The 23,762-nt window shown below is 30.6% G+C and overlaps 2 protein-coding genes across 3 annotated transcripts; one reads left to right on the forward strand and one right to left on the reverse strand.

Annotated features, from left to right (window-relative positions):
* Positions 1 to 720: 720 nt before the first annotated feature.
* On the forward strand, positions 721 to 1,860 carry LOC148207090 (uncharacterized). The gene is made up of 2 exons (XM_088116206.1): positions 721 to 1,169; positions 1,579 to 1,860. Exons 1-2 carry the CDS (start codon positions 812 to 814, stop codon positions 1,746 to 1,748), a joined length of 528 nt encoding a protein of 175 aa, XP_087972332.1. The 5' UTR covers positions 721 to 811; the 3' UTR covers positions 1,749 to 1,860.
* Positions 1,861 to 12,365: 10,505 nt separating this feature from the next.
* On the reverse strand, positions 12,366 to 16,384 carry LOC124836563 (heavy metal-associated isoprenylated plant protein 7-like). Of its 2 annotated transcripts, none has more exons than XM_088105540.1 (5): positions 16,041 to 16,384; positions 15,664 to 15,820; positions 15,097 to 15,296; positions 13,919 to 14,009; positions 12,366 to 12,946 (listed from the first exon to the last, which is right to left on the reverse strand). In XM_088105540.1, exons 1-5 carry the CDS (start codon positions 16,047 to 16,049, stop codon positions 12,612 to 12,614), a joined length of 792 nt encoding a protein of 263 aa, XP_087961666.1. In that variant the 5' UTR covers positions 16,050 to 16,384; the 3' UTR covers positions 12,366 to 12,611. The 2 variants fall into 2 exon arrangements, with proteins under 2 accessions (XP_087961666.1, XP_047167693.1); XM_047311737.2 differs by having other exon boundaries at positions 15,664 to 15,826; positions 16,041 to 16,378.
* Positions 16,385 to 23,762: the final 7,378 nt, after the last annotated feature.

Genomic DNA, 23,762 nt, shown 5'->3' on the forward strand with positions numbered 1-23,762 from the left:
TAAGGACTTAATGAGTTATTACCAGTTGACACGACCTAGGTGAACGACCATGGGAGGATATCCTGAAAGGACGATGGATGATCTTAAAGATTGACCTGAAAGAACGATCATGGGAAGACCATACCGAAAGACGACCATGTAAGAGGACAGTAAAACCAAGTGTGAGAACTGTACGTTACAATTGGTTTTACTATTAACTAATTCTAACATATTCCTATTTATTAACTTAATGAACTTTTGTCTTTCATACACCTAAATTTCGTATGTGTATCATAATTTAAGGTTTCCTCAACAGTGATTGATTACCTTAATCTCTATTAATCATCGTTGGGTAGTTTTATTAGAAACAGCATTACCTAACATTACCTATATGAAACTCCAAAATTCTATCATCCTATACTATTTTGGAGCAGATGTCATCTCGTCACTGACCTCCCACACAAAATGTAAAAATTTCAATCTTTACCCAAAAATAAAATGAAAAAACTAAAAGAAAAAAATAGTAGATAGTTATACTTATTGGATTTAATTTATTTTCCGTTCATATCTGTGCATTTATCTTCATATATTTATATTCTATTTTTATATTTATATTCCGTTTATATATTGTTTCAAACAATTATATATATGTAAAATTGTACTCTCTTCTCATGGAATAAGAAATACAATTCCTATCCTTTCTTTTCTCATAACATGGTATCAGAAGAAAATTAATTTTTTATCACGTTCTTCCGCAACCAATTCTTTTCCTGTCCAGATCTTCATTTTCTACCTTTCGTTCTTGGCTTTTCTGCCTTTTTCTTCTCCTTTTATGGCTACTCCCTCTGTTACTCTCGCATCGTTGCAAGATACAACACATGACTATTACATTCATCCTAATGAGAATCCTTCATTGGTGCTTGTTTCCCCGATTCTTGAAGGTCACAATTATCATGGATGGGCTCGCTCGATGTCTATGGCACTACAAATGAAGAATAAATTTGGCTTTGTTGATGGTTCCATTCCTTGTCCAGCTGGTACAGATCCAATGGTTCAAGCATGGAAGCGTTGCAATAATCTAGTTTTATCTTGGATCAATCATTCTGTTTCTCATGAGATTGCTACAAGTATTATTTGGATTGACTCTGCTGCTACGGCATGGAAGGATCTCAAAGATTGTTTCTCCCAAGGTGATTCTGTTCGAATTTCACAATTGCATCAAGATCTTTATTCAATGCATCAGTCTGATCTAAGTGTTACTGCATATTACACTAAAATGAAGATTCTCTGGGATGAACTTTGCAATTTTCGCCCTATTCCTGAATGTCAATCTTCTGCTTCTTGTTGTGTTGTTTCTAAGACAATGAAGGAATATCGTGAAAATGATTGTGTTCTTTGTTTTCTTAGAGGCTTGAATGATAATTACTCTGTTGTTCGCTCTCAGATCCTTCTCATGGATCCCTTGCCTTCTTTACCCAAAATTTTTTCGATGATAATTCAACATGAGCGACAATTACAATCAGGAATTCTTTCTCAACCTCCAGTCATGGCGTCACAAGTTTCTCAATCTAAACCTTCTTTTTCTACCTTCAATGGCAGAGGTAAACCCTCTCCTGCCAATGATTATGGCCGGGGAAGATCTTCATATCAAGGTTCTCAGGCTCGTTATCAAGGTTCTCAGGCTCGTTCCTCAGGGGGAAGGTTTGGTGCACCTCGACAATGCACTCACTGTGGCAGGACAAACCACACCATTGATACTTGCTTTCTAATACATGGATTACCACCTGATCTCAAATCCAAAAGAGTCCACAATGTTACAACAGATTCTTCTACAGTAGTTCCTTCTTATAATAATTCTCCGGCACAGTCACATTCCGCAATTTTGGGACTTTCTCAAGAGCAAATTCATGGTTTATTGGCACTTCTTCCTCAATCTAATCCCACAATCCCACATTCTATTAATCTAGTGAGCTCTCATAATGCTTCCACTTCTTCCCAGGCTCAAGGTAATATCTATTCCAAATGGATTCTAGACACAGGTGATACTGATCATATATCTAATTCTTTGTCTCATTTTATTTCTTATCATAGAATCTCACCAATTACAGTATCACTACCCAACAAGAACTCTTCATTTGCTCATTTTTCTGGCACTGTTTCACTTAGCCCACACCTTATTTTACATAATGTCTTGTTTATTCCTAATTTTTCTGTCAATCTTATTTCGGTCACAAAGTTAACTAAATCTCTATCTTGTAAACTTAACATTTCTGAATTTTCCTGTGAAATACAGAACAAGTCAACCCTGCAGATGATTGGCAAAGCTGAAGAAAGAGATGGCTTGTATGTCATGATAGTTCCTGCACCCACACCCCTTGGTTCACCAGCTGCTATTACTTCTGAGAATTCTATTGCTTGTTCTACAATAAGACATAACTCTATAGATATTTGGCACTATAGACTAGGGCATCCTTCTTTTTCTTGTTATACCAAATTACGCAACATGTATGCCACTTTACCCAATACAAAATACACGCATTGTGATGCTTGTCATTATTCTAAGCAAAGAAAATTACCTTTTCAATTAAGTACTACTGTTTCAAAAGCTCCTTTTGATTTAATTCATGTTGATATTTGGGGGCCCTATAGTACTTCTTCTGTTGATGGTTTCAAATATTTCTTAACTATAGTGGATGATATGTCTAGATACACATGGATTAAATTAATGACAAGTAAATCAGATACAAGATCACAACTTATTGGCTTTGTTTCTTATATAAAAACACAATTTGGCATTGATGTAAAAGCTGTTAGATCAGATAATGGTAATGAGTTTGCAATGACAGATTTTTATAGACAAAAAGGGATACAACATCAATTATCATGTGTTGAAACACCTCAACAAAATGGAGTCGTTGAGAGAAAACATCAACACATTCTCAATGTTGCTAGATCTTTAATGTTTCAATCCCATTTGCCCATAATTTTCTGGTCTTTTGCTGTTCGTTATGCTGTGCAACTCATTAATATTTTACCTTCCAAAGTTTTGACATATTTTTCTCCATCTCAGCTGTTACACAATGTTAAACCTGACATTACTTACTTACGAGTTTTTGGCTCACTTTGCTATGCTTCAACTCTTCAAACTCATAGAACAAAATTTCAACCTCGTGCAAGAAAATGTGTTTTACTGGGTTTTAAAACAGGAGTGAAAGGCTACCTTTTGTTAGATTTCAATTCTAGGGAAATTTTTCTATCAAGGAATGTAGTATTTTATGAAAATATATTTCCTTTTCTTACTAGTGACAAGCACTCACCTATTAATACACAAAATTCCTTGGATTTTGTCACCAAAATTATTTCACCTCCATCACCTCTTTTCTCAGAAGTTACTGATCAACCCTCTTTACCACTTACATCTCCTCCTTCTATTATTTTCGACCCTGTTATTTTCTCTTCTCAGCCTGTTTCTGTTGAACCTGTCACTGCTACTCCACAAAGGAAATCAATTAGGCCAAAACATACACCATCTTATCTGCAGGACTATCATTGCAACATGTCATCTACTTCTTTCGCCACTCAGTCATCCACAGGTACCTTATATCCTATCTCTTCATATCTATCATATGATGCATTATCATCTCTTCATAAATCATATGTCCTTAATCTTTCCCAAGTTAGTGAACCTAAAACCTATAACCAAGCCATCAAACATGATTGTTGGAGAAATGCCATGGATCAAGAAATTGCAGCTTTAGAAAATACCAAAACTTGGGTTTTGACTGATCTACCTAATGGAAAGCAACCTATCGGATGTAAATGGGTATACAAAATAAAGAGGCATGCTGATGGGAGTATTGAACGATACAAGGCAAGACTTGTAGCCAAAGGCTACACACAACAACAAGGTTTAGATTACTTTGAGACTTTTTCACCTGTTGTCAAACTCACAACAGTAAGATTGGTTCTAGCTTTAGCAGCTTCCAAACATTGGTATTTACATCAACTAGATGTAACTAATGCCTTTTTACATGGGGATCTAGATGAAGAAGTATACATGTCTCTTCCTCTTGGTTATAAATCTGAAAAACCAGGACAAGTTTGCAAGTTGTTGAAGTCTTTATATGGACTCAAACAAGCCTCTAGACAATGGAATTACAAGTTGACAACTACTTTACTTTCTTTGGGCTACACACAATCAAAATCAGATTATTCACTTTTTGTCAAAAGTGATTCTGCTCATATTACCATCTTACTTGTTTATGTAGATGATATAGTTTTGGCAGGTGATGACATCCAGGAAATCCAAACTGTGAAGGCTCTATTGAATGCAAAGTTCAAGATTAAAGACTTAGGCCAACTCAAGTATTTTCTGGGCTTAGAAATTGCAAGATCTCAACAGGGCATTAATTTGTCACAAAGGAAGTATGCTCTAGAGTTACTAGAAGATGCAGGATTGTTGGGGTGTCAACCTGTTTCTACTCCTATACAGCTAGGCACAAAATTTTCCAAGACAGAAGGGAAACCCTATTCAGATGTGCAGGCCTATAGACGACTTCTTGGCAGGTTACTATATCTAACCAACACAAGACCAGATTTATGTTTCGCTGTTAGTACTCTCAGTCAATTTCTTTCCAATCCTTTGGAAGATCACTATGCAGCAGCAATAAGAATCCTGAGATATATCAAGAACAATCCAGGACAAGGATTATTCTTTCCCTCCAACACAGAACATGCTCTCAAGGCTTTTAGTGATTCTGATTGGGCTGCTTGCCCTGACACTAGAAGGTCTGTGACTGGTTTTAATGTGTTCTATGGTGCATCATTAATTAGCTGGAAATCCAAGAAGCAAGGTACTATATCTAGATCATCAACCGAAGCAGAATATAGAGCTTTAGCTTCCACAACATGTGAAATTCAATGGCTTCTGTATTTGCTCCATGATTTGAAACAACCTCTACCACAACCAGTTTCTCTGTTTTGTGACAATCAATCTACTATACAAATTGCACAAAATCCAGCCATGCATGAAAGAACAAAGCATATTGAAATTGATTGTCATCTCATAAGAGATAAAGTTCAAGCTGGTGTAATTAAGCTCCTGTCCATTCCTACTTCAGCACAACTTGCAGACATTCATACTAAAGCTTTGCATCCAGCACAATTTCAATCTTTGTTGTCCAAGCTGAGCATTAAGGATATATATGCTGCAGCTTGAGGGGGATATTGGATTTAATTTATTTTCCGTTCATATCTGTGCATTTATCTTCATATATTTATATTCTATTTTTATATTTATATTCCGTTTATATATTGTTTCAAACAATTATATATATATGTAAAATTGTACTCTCTTCTCATGGAATAAGAAATACAATTCCTATCCTTTCTTTTCTCATAACAATACTACTGGTAAGCGAAGAATTTCACTCCATAAATAGTTAAGAAAAGGGTCAAATGGACAAAATACAACATTGGAGAGATTATAATCGTTTGCATAAATAAATATGAAATGGAATGAGAAGAAAGTGACGAGGTTTATGATTAATTTTGAAATCTAAATTTTCAAATTTATATCAATATATTGTAGTAATAGAATTTTAAAATTGTAGTAAAAATATTAACATATGTTTTTTAATAAACAGAAAGAAAAAAAAAATAGGGTCGCAGTGAACTAGAGGGAGACTAAGGAATGGTTTAGAACCGAAGATTGATGGGTTGATTCCAAAGTGGAGGGTCCCAATAGATAAGATAGAGATAGAGATGAAGGAATATAGAATTGTCCTGAAAATAAAGGTGCTGCTTATTAAGGCAAGAGTAAGAGTATCAGACTTTTATATTTATATAATGGCTTAATATTCTGTTTTGTCCTAGTTTCGCTCGACAATGTCAAATTAGTTTATCCTTTAAAACGTGCGTTAATTATTTTTCTCTCTCTTCTATTAACGACCGTTTGTACGGGAGATTTCATTGATATAAAGTTTATTAAGTAAGGACGTACGTTTTAAAGGATGGACTAATTTGACACTGTCGATCGAAACTGGGACAAAATAGGGTATTAAACCTTATATCATATATAGTAAAGGATAAAATATCGTGAAAGGATAAATTTTTATATCTTTTAAAGAAAAGGAAAAAAGTAAAATAATAATGTAAAAAATTTATATATTATTTTTTTATTAAGAGAATGCGTTCATATTCAAAATACGTAAACATTCATGAATATAAATCCAATTACATAAAATTAATATCATTCTTTATTTATTTAAGACCTTAAAATAATAAATATTTTACTGATTTAACGTCGGAGTGCCTACTCTTTTAATTAACTTAAAGAAAAAGATGGTGTTTTTTGGACCTACATAATTATAAGAAAAAACAGTTATATTATTATTGTTTTTTCTAATGTAAGATCTCAACTCACGCTTACGTTATGCATCCCACAAAACCCAGAAGTGTGTGAAATAAAATTCAGTTTGAAGTTTGAAGAACATAACACGACAGAAATGAAGAGATTGAAAAGGCTAAGCCATCCAAAGTGGGAAATGTAAGGTAAGGGTACGTACGTAATTCCACACGTTGCAACGTTTTCTTCCTTCATCTCTCTACCAAATTCCTCAACACCATCTCAATTATTGCCTATCTAAATAAACTCATAATATTTTATTAAGACATTATATTATCACGTTAAGATTACCTTCTAATGGAACATAACATCTCAATTATAAATATATATATATATATATATATATATATATATATATATATATATATATATATATATATATATATATATAAACAGGCCATAATCTTAAACCCCCACTCTTTATATTTATTCTAATCCAATTATAAAACACATGTTTTTCTAATTAGTTTATCATGTAGTCCGAGTAAGACCCTAATTTTATTTTGGGAAGTTTTTTTTTTTTTTTTATAAATTAATGAGGTTATAGGAGAATAAACAGAAAATTTCATTTTTGGAGATGATTTTTTTGTTAGGGAGAATATATGACTTTGAAAAATTATAATAATTAATAAATATATATTGAAGGTGGTTTATTATTATTTTATTTAAAGATATATGTAATATTTTATGATTATTAGAAGTATCATCTAAAATCTCTGCATTTAAAATTTCAAGAGTGAAAATGAAGTTCATAAATATACATATCAAACATCTGAATTTAGTGATGTATTAAAAAGAAACACTAATTATGAAGAAGGTACCCTTAAGATGTTTTAAAAAAATTGTTAGGTTTAACATTTTTTGATTTAGGTATTTTTTTAATTTTAAATAATTTCAATATGTATTAAAAAAAGTTATCCACATCAATATTAACCTTTTAAAAATAATGACTTACAAGTATGATATAAATATTAATGAAGGTTAGAAAAGGAACGGGGAGGTTACATAATATTTATATTATGAATTTATATTAAACCTATGTATTGATATTAATGAAGGGTAGAAAAGGAACAAAATAATGACTTAGAGGTATCCAGATCAATATTAACCTTTTAATTTTAAGTATGATATAAATAATGACTTAGAAGTATGATGTAAATATTATAAATTGATCTTTATTTTTGGTTAAGATATTAAACCTATTTTATTTTTGAATGGGAGAAATAAGAGGTGATATTCGATTCTTGTATACTCTTTTGTCACCATCGTAGTAATGCCCATGGAACATAATTACTAGCCAAGTGGGTTCAAGAAAAACTTTAATTTCCTTTATATGTCAAACATAAAAACGCATTGAGGACCAATGATATATCTTTCACTAATTTGATTTGGGTATTTACTTAGTGGGAATTTTTTTCTTAGAATCCAATCTTTCAATTATTGCTATTAAATAATAACGTTCATTTTGTTAACACAAAAATTCTATGGTGTTTAGTGATGATGATACTAACAAAGTGATGAATATAACTGTGACCATAAAAAATTAATTTATCAAAAGACTTGATGTTACAGCATGACCAAAATATAATTTAAGTAAATAAATTAAGAAATACATCGACGTGTTATGAAATTCTAAAATTGTAATTTTTTTACAAAGTTAATAAAAAATCCATTAGCCGATTTAATTTACATATTCTCCTACAAAAATTAAATATATCAAATTATAACTAAATCACGATTTTTGAGCGGGTAATAGCAAAGCAATTAAAAGATGAGAAAGAAAAAAAATACATAAAATTTTAATCTATTTTGACACACGTAATTATGTTTATAAGAACATTATGAAATATTTACTTTTTTATACATAATTAATTAATCATTATTTATGATTATTTACTTTGAAAATTGTTTGATTCTATACTTAAAAGATATATTATAAAATTAAAAAATATATATTTAAATTATTCTTAACTTCAACTCTTGAGTAATATAAATTTATTAAAATATAAAAGTTAACCTTAATTTTCGTTCTCATATATAATATTAATGTTCTTATTCCAAATTGGTTGAGATGACATTATTAAAATCAATTTATATAAAAATGAAATATTATCTGTTTTAAAATTTATATAACAATTTTATTTTTAAAACACGTATCTGATAATTAAAAAAATATATATATTTAAATTACTTTTAACCTTAATTTTTTTAACTTTAATGAAACCGTTAAAATACTAAAACAATGATAAATTTGGTTAATTAGGGCACCAAATTGACTTCCACACGATAAAGTAGTGATAAGGTTATTGAATTTTGTTAAAACAAGAAATTGATGTAAATGGCATTTATTATCGGAAGATATAAAATTCTGTCAGTGTGATGTGGTGTTGAATTGACTAAAACACCCCTGGATTATTGATTGTGTCTGATCTGATACGTGGATATGATATGAATGTGAATTAAGATTCCTAGGCTCTATGATTGAGAGAGAGAAATTCCATGGTTTCACACCAAAGGCCAAAAATAGTCCTAATCCCAATGGCATATGACCTTACACCAACCACATTCACGGGTCCCCTTCGCAACCTTTCTTAATTAATCATTTCTTTTTTTTCTCATAGATCTCAACTCATTATTCAATGTTCAAAATTATTATACAAAAACAAGTATAGAATGTGTTTCGAGAGAGGTGTTAAGATAATTTTATCAAACCACTCTAAGATATCTCGAAGATCGAATAAGTTTCTTAATGGTCCTTCGTTATCCAAACGACATTCATGTTTTCTCTTCTTTTTATTTAAGCTGTGTAAAAATATGTGAAGAGACACTATGACGCTTAAGTTAGTGACTTTATATAACAATGTTTAATAAAAATGAGTACTCAAGATTGATCATATGACTTTTCCATCAATGACTATTATTTTCATTAACTATAAATAAATAGTTATTATTGTTCAAATTAATTATCAATTAGAATAATGATACTATGACAACATTTTTTGATAATATTTCTACATGTCATTCTGTGATTGGTCTATATTGGTGTTTATGATTATTATTATTGATTGTGGAATAATTTTGGACCAATCACAGAATGACACGTAGACAGTGTTAAAATATTGTCAAAGTATCATTATCCTATCAATTAATAACTGGTAATTTTCTCGCTGGATGATCATCCATTTCTGACCAGATGGTCCCACGATACAAAATGATTTTTAAAACATCTCTTTTCTTAACTTGTAAATAACATGTTTTCACTTCTCATGATGTACACGAGTATATAACGAATTTTTTGTTTTGTCATAGAAGAATCCAATAACTTAAAACAAAAGAAAGTTAGTTTATAGTTGTCTAAGTAGAAAATATTGTCATGCATAGGAACATGCCTATTGTTTTCAAAATCGAAACCAGCGTTTGTTTTGGCGACCTTGCAAGAACAACACACACGTCTTAAGTTTGCGCATGGAAAAATGATGAATTGTTGGTAAAGGGCCAAAAATAGCAGATGCATTGCGATTAAAATAGATAATTGAACTTCGAGGGCCTATTTGGGCATCGTGGCTTGGCCCATTTCTACGTGTGGCCCACAATCATAATTATTTAATAATTTTAGGGTTCCCACCAAAGAACCAATTACGTGTTCAAAAAGGGTCAGTAGTTAAGGCATGCCAGGATACTTCTTTTTCACTTTTCTTATAAAATATTGTTTATTTCTGGTACATAAAATAGCCTAATAAAATTTGGCTATATTTTAGTCCGTCTTAAGTTTAATGAAAAATATTTATATTAATACTGAAAATACTTACATGGATAATATATTATTAGTACAATTATAATTTATATTTTATTTTTTAAAATTAAGTATGATCAGAGAGATAAATGTATTGAAATTGTTTTTGTTTTAAATGATTAAAGCATTGTTTTAGTTCATTAGATTTTCTGAAAAAATTGTTTTATTATTTTATTGGATTTTTTTTTGTTTTATTTGAAAAGCTATTTTTTCTTTATAGTTTTTTTATTGATTTTCTTAATAGTTTAAATTTTTTTAATAGTCACAAAATTTAGAAAGATCTTCTAAAATATTTTTTCTTTACATATTTTTGAACATAATTTTTTAAAAATCTTGTGGACTTTTTTGATGATGAAGGTGATATTCCTACTTATGTGAGTGTGGAAGTGGGCTGGGTGCATTGGGAATGAAGCTGAGTAAACTTTTGAAGTGCATGACTTCCATAGGTTCTAAACAAATACTTTTTAGCCACACCATTTAAACCTCACCATCCCATTACTTTTATATCTACCAAGTTTCAAAACCTATTCTCTCCATATCATATCCAAAAAGAGAACTAAGATATTTCTAATCTTATTTCAAAATTTTCTGCAAATTTTAATTGTCTTTTAATTCAACTAATAATTCTCTCTTATATTTCTTATCATAGAGAAACAAGCTTTTTCCATTTAAGTGCTTTGAAATCACTGAAACAGACCTTTAGACCTTGTTCTTTTGAGTGGATTTGAAGATAAATTATTTTATCGTTTATTTGAGTGAATTTGGACGTAAATGAGAGTGAATTTGGAAATAAATTTTTTTAATATTAGTATAGAATTGTATTAACGTGACAAATTAAAAAAATTTATTTCCAAATTCACTCAAATAAACGACAAAAAAATTTATCCTTAAATCCTCTCAAATCCACTAAAAAACAAGGCCTTAGTGATTAACAGTACATTAACAACTTATTCACTTTTATATAATATTTTACTTTCTTATTTTTATTCTTATTTCTATCTAACGCGGGACTTAAACTCCCCTTGGATTCGCACTTTCATTCCCAACCAACCGTTGTGTTGTGTGTAGATAGGGAGAGAGATTGCTGGTTTTGAACAGACGAAATTGGTTCTTGAAAATGTGTGGTTAATGGTTACCGAAATCTATGTCTTGCCCAGATCACTAGGGATTGGAAAAAAGGTAATTTAGTGGGTTTCTTTTTGAAAGGGAAATCTTGAAAAGGGAGTTAGACTTTTGAGCAAGAGAATGGTTGAGGCTGGGATGTGCATAGCACCTATTCTACCTTTGGCCTTATTCGGTTCTGTCTTCAGTCATGGTACCACAACTCCAATATGTGTGTAATTTGTGAGTAGCGTGTGATTAGGACCTGAACTAGTTTCCTTTTGTCTCCGACTTCATTGTCTACAGTATTTTTTTATTGTGGTCCAACTGCACACACTGCCACAACTACCCAAAACCAAGAGATAAGATCCACTATTTCCTCTGACGTTATCACCCTATATATACCATTATACCACGCACTACATAACCCTCTGCACTCTCCTTTAAGCAGGCCAGTGTTATATGAAATCTGAAACCAGGCTGGTCAAAAACTGTGATCACAGTATCACCACTTGTACTCACCACTTAGTTTTAGCTACAAGGGTAGTAGTGTTGTGTTGTGTTGGCCTAAAGGGACTCAGAGAGTGCCAGGTCCCTAGTTTATCTCTATCTAGACCAGGATTTGAGCTGCTAGGTCAACTTGGCAGGCACCATTTTCTTTGGCCAGAAGTGGATCTTGGAATCTCAGCTCACGGACAGAAACAAAAACAAGGTAAGCTATTTAATATTTTCTAACTAGTCTTAACTCGTAATCATATCTCAGTTAATGGGCCACTACAAGGGAATAATAATATGCTGATTAGGAAGTTCAGACTCAGCTAGGCCTCATGTTCTTAGTCTTATAAATTCTTACAACTATGATTCATCAGTATTTTGAACGTCTATAGATGAATTGTCTAGTCTGGCGAAAGTTGACACAGATGGTAAGGTAATTTGAACCGAGTCTATAAATTGAACGCTGAAATTTTGTGAATTGTGACCTGCTAACCGTACTGATCATGACCCTTTTGAGAAAAATCTTAAGAGAAACGATTGCATGCAATTTTCAACTTCAACATTCATGGGCAAAGAGATTTTAGGCCAAAATTCAGTGAAGCATGTTTAACCCTTGCATTGCACCAACTGAAGCACTTTTACCCACCCTTTGTCTTGAAACCTCAAAAGCACAAGAAACAAGACATTTAGCTTTGAGGGACGCTGTGGAAAGGAAGGAATATACCCTTAACATACTCACACTGCTACATATTCTTAGAAACAAGCTATGACAACATGGAAAAGAAAATTACTTGAGCTAATTAACACTCCAACCGCAATACGGAATCACTTGCTGGTTTACATAACAGAACATGCATTTGGGTTCTCGTCGCTGAAAATCTCAGGGTCATAAGCGTAGTCGATGTAGTTTTTGGCTGGCCAGTATTCACTTCGCTTGATTTCAGTTTTGTTATCTTCTTCTTCTTCTTCTTGTTCCTTGTTTTCTTCTTCAACTTTTTTTTCTTCCTTTTTCTCCTCTTCTTTCTTTTCTTCTACCTTCTTTTCTTCCTCCTTCACAATAGATGCTTGCTTTTTGGTCCTCTTATATACATTGTCAACAAGCTTCGCAGGGTCGATCACACCTTTTACTATGACTTGATCGTTTGCCAAATCTGTTTCCACTGATTCTACTCCTGCACATGCACGCAATTACTATGTCTCAAATCACGTACCAACTCTATTCATGAAATCATTGAAGGACGAAGCACAAAAAGTTATAACTGTTTATTTCAGTAACATCTATTTTGTTTTCCCAAGATGAATAATTTAATACCAAATGAATAAAAAAAAGCTTTAGATTAACTCTTAAGCACTTATATGAGCTGCAATGACATTTTAAGAGGCAATATGCGTCTGAAATTTGGTACCATGTTTCAGCATTGAGATAGATAGCTCCCTCCACTCTTAAAATAACTGTTATGTTGAGAGTGTTACATTACAGCTAATTCGGCATTTTCAAAAGGATTCTTAAGCCCATACTTTGAAAAGAAAAGCAGACCTGTAATTAAAACTATTACGTATGCCTGCACATTCCTAAGGAGGCTGTTGTGGCTTCATTGCAGTTTGGAAGGCATTATTAAAAATTATAAATATAAACTAAACACGAACTTTTAACCATAAATAAAGTCCACAACAACACATTCTCCTTTCTCAGTACCATCTTTATTTTTTGATAAAAGAATTGCAGCTTTACTCAACAACGTGGGCTCACTCTGTACTAAAGGCGATTTCATGAGATTCTACCGATTAAAAATGTGTTAAAGAAGAAAGTATAAAAAAGTATGTTATATGCATTCTTCTTGTGATTATAAGATTCCATGGTAAACTTGAGAGAAGAGAAAGGATAACTCAAATTAAAGGGGCAATTAAACTCTTTCTTTTCAATTATACAATGCAGTTTTGTTGGGATTCTCGTAAATCATTAGTAATTAGTAATCATGATAACAAATAATGATTGAAAGGCACAGTTCCATGTAGGACCTGGGATTTAGTTCAGCTGAATCGATCCAAAACGTGTTTGTTGTACTTGTTAATGCACGAGTGAAATAGTATGAAGCAGAAATAAAGAAAAAGAGAAAGAGAAAGAGAGATATGAATCTTTGCACCTTTAATCTTACGGATTCGCTTCTGTATAGCTTGAGCACACGCTTCACAATGCATTCGAATTTTTAGCACAACAGTTACCGCAGAAGGAGGCTGACCAACCATTCAAACAACAACAGCACAGGAATTAGATTACCAACAAAATAGCTTTGGTCAATCAGAACATCTAAAGCAGCGTCAATTTGAACCAGATAAGGCATCAGTAAAACTTAAAATTGGATACAAATAAAAGTTAATAGTTCTTCACTTTTTCATGAATTTGTCGCAATACGAAAGAGGCACCTGTATGGTCCCACTATCTTAAAATGTCTCAATTCGGGTACGGATCATGGCATGGGGTTTCCAACTTCATCTCAAGTTTTATTAGAAAAAACAAACCAAAAAAGCAAACTTTAGCAACCCATGTTCATTCATTCCCTCATAAAACCGGTGTATTCAAGTTAGAAGTATTATTAACACGATATACTACTAGTCTGCATATTTTTAAGAATTTGTGAATAGTTTAATGCAGGAGTATTTCCTTTTTGCCTCTCTATCTGACTAGCTGACTAGTATTTGAATGTCGTCATCATCCATGGTATATGGGAGCCTGTGGTTTTAGCTTTTAACCTCCATACAGCAGACGTCAGCATGGTTGTGTGGTGTGTGCGTTGTGTGGAAGTGAATGTCCTGAAAGTGGGACACGGTAAAACCAGGTGAGTGTACCCACCCGTGACCCCATTTTGCAGCAAAGCAGCATGTCAAGTTGCAACTTGAAAAAAGTGAGTGGGGTCAAACCCTCTCATTTGTCACCGCCGTTCACCTCGTTACGTGTGCCTATCCAAGGGGTATCACTTTGTTTCGTTACTTTCATGTCAGCACTCACCTGGAATGGATCGCAAAACAATACACCAAAAATACTAAAAACTACCCTCTGCCAAAATTACTCTCTCTCTCTCATAAAACTGAAACCCAACCATTTTCCTGTTAATCTCTTATCAACTTAACAACACTTTGGTTTTTGTTTTTGTTTTTGCAAGTCTTGAGACTTTAGTTCTTGTTTTGAAAGTTTTTTTACCGAATGTTGGTCGATCAGAATGATTGACTGTGCTGCGGTATCGTACTGTGCTTGCTGAATATTTCATCACATTTGCATCATAACAAGAAAAGAAGTTTCAAAGTTGAATGATTTTAGATTTACCTCGTCTTTTTTCTCTTCTTTAGGTGGTGGTTCTTTGATTTCTTCTTTTTTCTCCTCTGGAGCTTTTGGCAACGGTGAAATAAGCTCCACTTTCTTTCCACTTTTCTTTTGTAGCCTCTCAAGCACCTTTATGGGGTCTGCTGCCGTTCCTTTCACTACCACTTTGCTTGTCCTGCTATCCGCAGTCACATCTTCCACTCCTGTTTCACACTCCCACAAAACAGATTAGATTAGAAACGTTAATTAATTAACCCCGTTTCATCAATCTTTTCCACCTCCTAAAACAACTTTACCTTTGTTAACTACGGATGCAATGATGATCTTTTGTCTCTACATGAATAATGCACGTCTAAGACAAAATTATCTCATCATTATTTTCTGAAATTCAAAAGCAATCATGTGGATACTGAATCGATGCCTCTAACAAGGGGTGAAAAAGATAGGGAAACTAAGAACACTAAAACTGAAGCTAAACCCATAAGCTAACTATACCTATAGCAGCGTTCCCTATGGGTGTATATTCATAAACATGATAGATAAAAGCTGTATGTAGGGAAATGAAATGACCTTGGAATCCTTTCAATGCTTTTGCAACTTTCCTTGCACAGGCCTCACAGTGCATGTCAACTTTGAGCACTATCTCCGGTGGTGGCTCCTCCTTGCTTTCATCCTTCTTCTCTTCTACCTTCTTTTCCTCTTTTACTTCTTTATTTCCTTCTTCCTTCTTTTCCTTTGCAAACACAGCATTTCAATAAGACAACTCACGATCATAGAGTTAAAAGAAAACAAAAAGAAACACGGAAGCAGCAGAATTGAGAAAAGAAAAAATAAACTGAAAGGAACGGGCAAAGAGAGAGATTGATTTAAAACATGGGTATGTGTATGCGAATGTGTATGTGTATGTGTGTGAGAGTTTGAGTGTAGAAGAGAAAGAAAACTCTTACTTCACCCATGCCTGTGGCAGTAGACAATGCCTTCTGCTTGAGAGAGAGTTTACTTGTTAACGCAGATCTTAATGTTATGTGGTTTCAATGTAGAAAACAACTCTTGTTTTGTTTATGCACTCTCTCACACACACACACACACTCTTTCTCTCTCTCTGCCTCTCTGTCCATGGCAGCAATGTTGGACTGAGGAGACATTTAACGTGTAGGGATTCTGCAAATCTGACGTGGATACTTTACTGCATAATCAACTGCAAACTTAAATAAACAAAAAAAAAGACATTTTTATTACTGTCTGCTATTTTTGGTTAGATTAGGGTGAATTACTATGTAGGTAGTGTGCATGGCTGAAACGACATTCTAGGCCAGTTGATATAATAATGTTTTGATGACAGTAAAATATTTTTACTGTTACTTGTCGGTATTGTTGTAAAATACTTATCATAATATATATACTCTAATACTGAATAAAAACACAAAATTTTTCTTGATTCTTCCATTTTCCAAGTTATTGCAGACCAATGGTTGTGGCTATTACCTAGACCATCATCACCATTGACTGGTCGTACCTCCATCTAATCTTCCTCCCTATTTCATGCTATCACAACGATCTATGTTTTAGAAATTAAGCCAATTAGATTTTAAAATTAGTTTTTGGTTAATTCATGTGAAAAAGGAAAATATTGTAGGAAATGAACGTTTGAATGAATAAAGTATTAGAAATATAAATGTAAGTTTTAATTTCATATTAAATAAAAATAAAAAAGTAGAATAATATATATGTATATAAAAATTTATTAATTTATTATCTTAAAATTTTAGATCAAAAGCAGTATAATTTTTTATATGATTGAATTTAGATTTAATTTTATATTGCAGTACACGTTGTTTTAATAAATAACTATCTATTTTTTCATACACTGTAGGACATATATTTGACAAACTTTTCAAATTCCAACTTTAGACAAAATTTTCAAATTTATTTCAATTGATAACTTAATGAAAGGGATTGATTGAAATAAAGTGCAACTTTCCCATCTGTGTCCATTTAATGAAGATGGTATTAATTAATGAAGCTATGTGTACATTATAGTTTCTTTCTGTATTTAAGTCTAGGTGATATTTCTTTTTCAAACTGACTTTATAATACCATTTTATTAATTCTAAACTCGGTTTCGAAATAAGATTACAATAAACTCAGTTTAAAATCATACTCGATTAAAAAGCAAGTAGATTTTTTTTTTCAACTTAACTATCTCAACGTACTTTTGAGTCTCCAAACTGAAAATTAAACATATGCTAAGTCTAAATTTGAACACTTTGCTCCATTCAAAATTGTTGCTAGCAGACAATAAATATTAAAATTATATCTAACCAAATAGGTTACTTTTAGTGCCTAACCATGACCATCCACAATATATATATAACTTTTTACCTAAACTTCTTAAATGTTTACAACCTACAATATAGGAAGAGAACAAAAACTGTAAAATATAAGCAAATAGTGTACTTAATATTGTACATGAACTTTTACTAAAAATAATATAATGTACCTTTTACAATAATTTTTCCCACTCTTATAATAATAATAATTTTGAAAATACAAAAACTTATTTTCACTAACACAATACATGTCTAATATATAAATTCATACATAAAATATATTTAAACTTTCTCTCTTTTTCACTCTCTCCTTCGCTTATAGTATAATATTTTGTTAAATAAATTTCGTCTCAAGAAATAAGTTTTATTTTCAAACAAAATTCATCTAATGAAAAATTCACTCAACAAATTTCATTCGGATAACCAACACTACTCTAAGGATTGAATATGACTCTTTTAGTAAACAAATACTGAGTTATTGTCGAAGCTATTGTAATTTTTTAACTTTTAATATAAGTAAATGTCTTTTTAAGAACGTAAAGTGTTAATAAGAGTTTCAGCTTATCCTTTTGACTTTTGAGTCATATTTGAGTAGAGCTATCAGAAGAGGTAATCCGGCTCACCACGGTTTGATTACTTAATGAGTTAACTCAACCCAGTTCACTTATTAACGAGTTGAAAAAATTCGAACCCAACCCGACCCACTATAGGTTGGTGGATTAAACGGGTTAGCTTTGGCTCATTTAATTATGGGTTAAATATGTTTTTAGTCCCTAAACTATTGACCGTTTCTGGTTTTCGTCCCTCTTCCAAAGTAAGGTACAATTTAGTCCTCAATCTTTAAAAAACGTTCGTTTTAGTCGAAAAAACGAACGTTTTGAGGACTAAAACGAGGACGAAAAACAAAATTTTGAGGACTAAAAACAAAATTTTGAGGACTAAAACGAACGTTTTTCTAAAGAATGAGGACCAAATTGTACCTTACTTTGGAAGAGGGACGAAAACCAGAAATGGCCAATAGTTTAGGGACTAAAAACATATTTAACCCTTTAATTATAAGTTTTTTTTAAATAAAAAAATTACAATTTTTTTTAATTCAAATCTAGATAAACGTCATACTAAAATGATGTTAAACTCAAAAAATAATTCATAATAATAAAAAGATATCATACAATCCAAACATAATCCAAAACATGTACAAAAAGCGAATACATAAGTTTTTAATATCGATTATTTTTGTATCATTTGTCCATTTATAATATTAGAGTCTTGAATAGATAAATCTATAATATTTTTCTCTCCTTCTTTGTCATCATTTACAATATAATAAAAAAATGCTAACTAATAATATTAAAACACAAAATAATAAATAATTAAATTAAATTAAGTGGGTTGGTGAGCCAATCCAACTAACCATGGATACAATCCAGTGAGTTAAATTCTAAGTGAGCCGAATTAAAAACTAACCTACGTAAAAAAATTACATTTTTTAAACCTAATTCGACTCATTGTTATATTGACTCATTGTTATAATCCATTTTTGATATCATTTGAGCATCATTCAATGAATTGTTATCTTTAATTATTGTTGCATAATGATTTATGTTTTAGGAGTTGTTTCCAAATTTGATACGTTATGATAAAATATAGTTTAAATGATATATACAGATAATATCGAAGAAAACTATCGATAATAATTAAAAGTAATTGTAATATATTTATATTATATTACAAATGAAGTTATTTTACAGACTTTTTTTTAAAGCATGGTACTTTTTACTAGATCTTCTGATTTAGGAATGAGAAGTAGTGAGAGAATTATAACTTCGTGTAAGATGATTTTTCTATTCCATAGTTACAGCCAATAAATGACATTAGTGTAAAATATTTATTAATGTACTCTGTACTTCCTGCCAAAATGTTCAACCAAATCTAATATCACTGTCACCCACCCAACTTTTATACTGTCATCTTCTCTTTGATTTTGTTTTGGTCGAAGCATCTTATGCGTTGCTATTTTTTAACTAAAAAAGAGAACAAAAATATATATTTTTAAAACTAAAAAAAATGGTAATATTTTTTTCAAAAAATTATCTTACAACTAAAATTCATTTGAACGGAACCTTTTTTTCTTCTATGTAAGGATTAAATTATTTATTGTTTAAAAATGACATTTTGCAAACTATATTATTTTTTTGAAAATATATATTTGTTATCCTTTATCATGACATGTAATTTCATGGATATTTAAATTCCATCATGATGAATAATACACACAAATTTTATATCTTTTTGAATATTTAATTTATATTTTAAATTTTTCTAAATTTGAAAATACACATGTATTCATAAATATTTGATAATTATTGTAAAATTCATCTTTCTTTTTCTGGTGCGGAAATAAATATCCTCGTGTCTAGATGAAACAAATTTGAAAACTCATGGGCCAGATTTATAGGATAGGGCCATTATAATTGATTGGAGTTCCACTTCTTCCAAGTTTCATTCTACTTCCAATTTCTTAAAATATTCCTAATTAATTAAGTGATTAATTATTAATTTTACTATTGATTACACCTCCATTTTTCCTCTATCACCAAACATACATCCCTGCATCCTTACAATTATTTTCATTTGTATTAAGAAACTCTACACCCTAACATCCTATTTGAATTGCACATCTGATAATCTTTAGTGTTTAATGTATGTTTAAATTATATTCATTATATATTTAATTATTGTTATATTAGTTTATAATTATTTTTAAATTTATGTATAAGTTTATAATGTAATTATATAAATTTTAATTGATATAAATTCAATTGTATGAATTTATTAAAATTAATAAAACTAATTTAGAATATAAAAGACTAAAGATGTACGAATTCGATTATATGTGTATCGATCATGAAAATTCAATGCTTTGATTCTCGAAGATCCATATATAATTTAGGTTTAATATTTTACATAAAATTTTTATTACATTACTTATATAATTATTTTATTAGTTTATAATTATATTTAAAATTATAAATCAATTTTTATGAATGTATAATTTAATTAGATAATATATAATTGTTACAAAATATTTTTATGAATGCATATTCAATGAAGAGATGAAAACAGCTTAGAAAATAAATGAGTTGCGATGGATATTTGAAATGCGAAAGAGAGAAGTATGAGTGCATACTGACAATGATCAAGAATCTTTGACTACTTCTGTTTTTCTTTTAATATTAAAACCTTTTTAATTACAGGTAATGAAAACATTTTATAAAACTTTGGAGGTGTAGGATGAATTACTTGGAGTGTAATGTTTTATAGGCTATTACTTGTAGCACTTCCACAATTTATTTGCGCACTTCCAAATTTTCAAAATGACATTTTTTATTTTATAAAAGTAATTTTCAGATTACATATTTTTGGAGATTATTTGAAAATAGTAGTTATTCGATAAGAATTTTGGAAAGAGAGTTCTAGAATAAAATTCCTAAAATGCACGAAAAACATTTTAGAAAAAGCTTTTTTCTCCGTTCTTCTTATCTGGCAGTGGCTGTAACAAAGATAATATAGTGCTGTGGTGAAAAGTTTTTTAGTTTGTTTCTGTTGGTGTAGGGTGCAATTACCAATTGTGGAAGTACCGAAAGCCATAACATGTATTTTTTTCTTTGGTAGCCCAACATTGCAAATGATGCTTGCTTTATTTATCTTTTATTTTGTGGATGTTGCTCCCTTCACCACCACTCCTTCTTCCTCCACCACCTCATTTCTGTTTTATTTAGGGATGAAAAAAAATTTGTGCCCACGGATAAAATCCGCGAAGGATAATTAGTATCCGCGGATATTTACTACCCGTGGGTAGCGAGTATTTTAATACCGGCTTATAAACGAATCGGGTACAGGTATTATACTATCCTTACCAGCAGATATCCGCTACCCGCAAAAAAATAAAAATAAAAATTAAATTTATATTTTATTAAGTTAAATTTAATCAAAATTAACATTAATTTATATTTTATAAGATTAAATTTAATTAAAATTAAAATTTAACGTATATTTAATTAATTTTTTATTATATTTTATATATTTTTTGTAATTTTATTTAAATTTTATTTTAATAGTTTATAAAAATATATATTTTTTAAATATTTTCAGGTATCCGCGAGTATCTACGGATATTCACGGGTTTTAAAATATTCACGGATATTTTTTAAGCGAGTACCCGTGCGGGTAGCACGTGGATTTTTTTTTGTCAGGTCGGGTTGGGTTGCGGGTAGGCACTATCCATGCCCGACCCAACCCGTTGCCATCCCTAGTTTTACCCCTCTCTTTATTTTCTCATTCCTATTTTACCCTTAGTAAAATTTTAGGGTTAATATTTTTTAAGCTCTACCCACTCCAATCCTCTACATGTATGTAACGACAAATCTTCTTTCTCTTTATCGTTCGTCCCCTCATTGTTTCATTATGCTCTTCTTCCTCTTTTTCACGTTCCACTTCTTCCTCTCATTATTTAATTGTGATAGAATTGTGGTCTCTGAGTGTGGTGGACTTTCATTAGCTGGTGTGCTTAGTGAGAGATTGCAAGTGGTGGTGGAAGCAATTGATCAACCGTGCCAAGATCGGTGTGTGGTGGTGGTATGACGGTGCTTGAAGGATTCATCGTGAAGGTGCGTAATAAACCCTAAAAAAATAAACGTATAATCTTTAAACGGATGTGAGCATCCCTCAGCGGATGTCAACATCCGTTTAAGGGAAAACGGATGTCAGATATCCGTTTTGCCTTAAACGGATGTTTACATTCGTTGACGGATGCTCACATCCGTTTAAAGTTACATGTTTATTTTTCAGTTTATTTTTATTAGTTTATTTTTTTATATTAATTTTGGAGATATTTTAATAATGTAATTTATATGTTTTGATGTATTATTTTTTAATATATTTTTGATGTATTTTAGTAATGTATTTTTGAAGATCTTTATTGTTATTAGTTTATATTTTTATTTTTTTGTATTTTGCATTTATATATAATTAGTTTTTTATTTTAATGTTTTTGTATGATATATATTTTTTATATATGGATTTTGTATTCTTTAACAATTTTATAATTATATAAAAAATTATTTGTTAGTTTAATTGTATGAAATATATAATTTTATTATATTAATATTTTTGTAATTAAAACAAACGGATGTGGTGGAGTTGAGTGGTGAAAATCTGGAAAGAGAGAGAAGAAGAGTTGGGAGGTGGGACTAAGTGAAAAGTAAAAATGGGTAAAAAAATAGGGTTTGAGTTTAAAGTAAATAAATAGGATTAAAAATAAAAAATGTTATTTTTGTAATTAAAATTTTTTTGCAAAAGGTTGAGGAGGTGGAGAGAGAAGTGATGGTGGAGGGAGCAACACCCTTATTTTGTTAAGTTCACCAACTAGTTTTTTCGGCCTGTTTTTAGAAAAATACTCTCAATGAATACACATTTCCATTGAAAATTTCCTAATGAAAATCTATATCAATTGGACAAACTGATTTGTAAAAACTTATATAATTTATTTATAATTTTAAGAAAAAAATATATGACTACAAAATTGTATAACTTTGATAATATTAATTTGTATAATATATATATATATATATATATATATATATATATATAATTACTGCGAAACCCAAATTTAAATTATATTATTTATATAAAATTAAATAATATATATGTTTAAGAGAAAATATATTAGTTGTAATTTTAAATTATTATATATTTTTGTAATATAAAAGGTTTCCATATAAATAGAAGTAATTTAGAATAATTTTTTTAAACTGTATTTTTATCATTTCCATGATTTATAAAAATATGTAAATTAAAGTCTGTCTTTATAAAATTATATATCATTTTGTTAAAAAAATTGATATATTACTATTTTACATATATATATATTTTATTAAAATGCTTATTTATATGTCAGTACATAAAATATTGATTAAGAAAAGTGTTAAAAGTATTCAACATATAACTAAATTTATTAAATATGAAATTGTCTTTTATTTATAAGTGTGACAATGTGAATACTAATCTTCAATAATAGCTTTCTCAATTTGACTTCCCTCACCGAAAATTAACGTAACCAACGATAATAAAATCACAAATAATTTAAAATATTTGTTTTTCTATAACGTCAAAGAAGAAGTTGAGATGAAGGATAAGTGGTCAAATTTGTTAACACGTGTGACACTTTCCATAGCACACGGACATGTACTTTCCAACGTTAGAAATAAATTCACGTTGGTTAGTGATGATGTCTTTAATACACTTGCTTTCCCGAGTATGCTACACGAAGACGAATTA

This window comes from Vigna umbellata, chromosome 1 (assembly GCF_029865625.1).
Source record: "Vigna umbellata cultivar VRB3 chromosome 1, Vumbellata_1.0, whole genome shotgun sequence".
Classification (NCBI taxonomy): Eukaryota; Viridiplantae; Streptophyta; class Magnoliopsida; order Fabales; family Fabaceae; genus Vigna; species Vigna umbellata.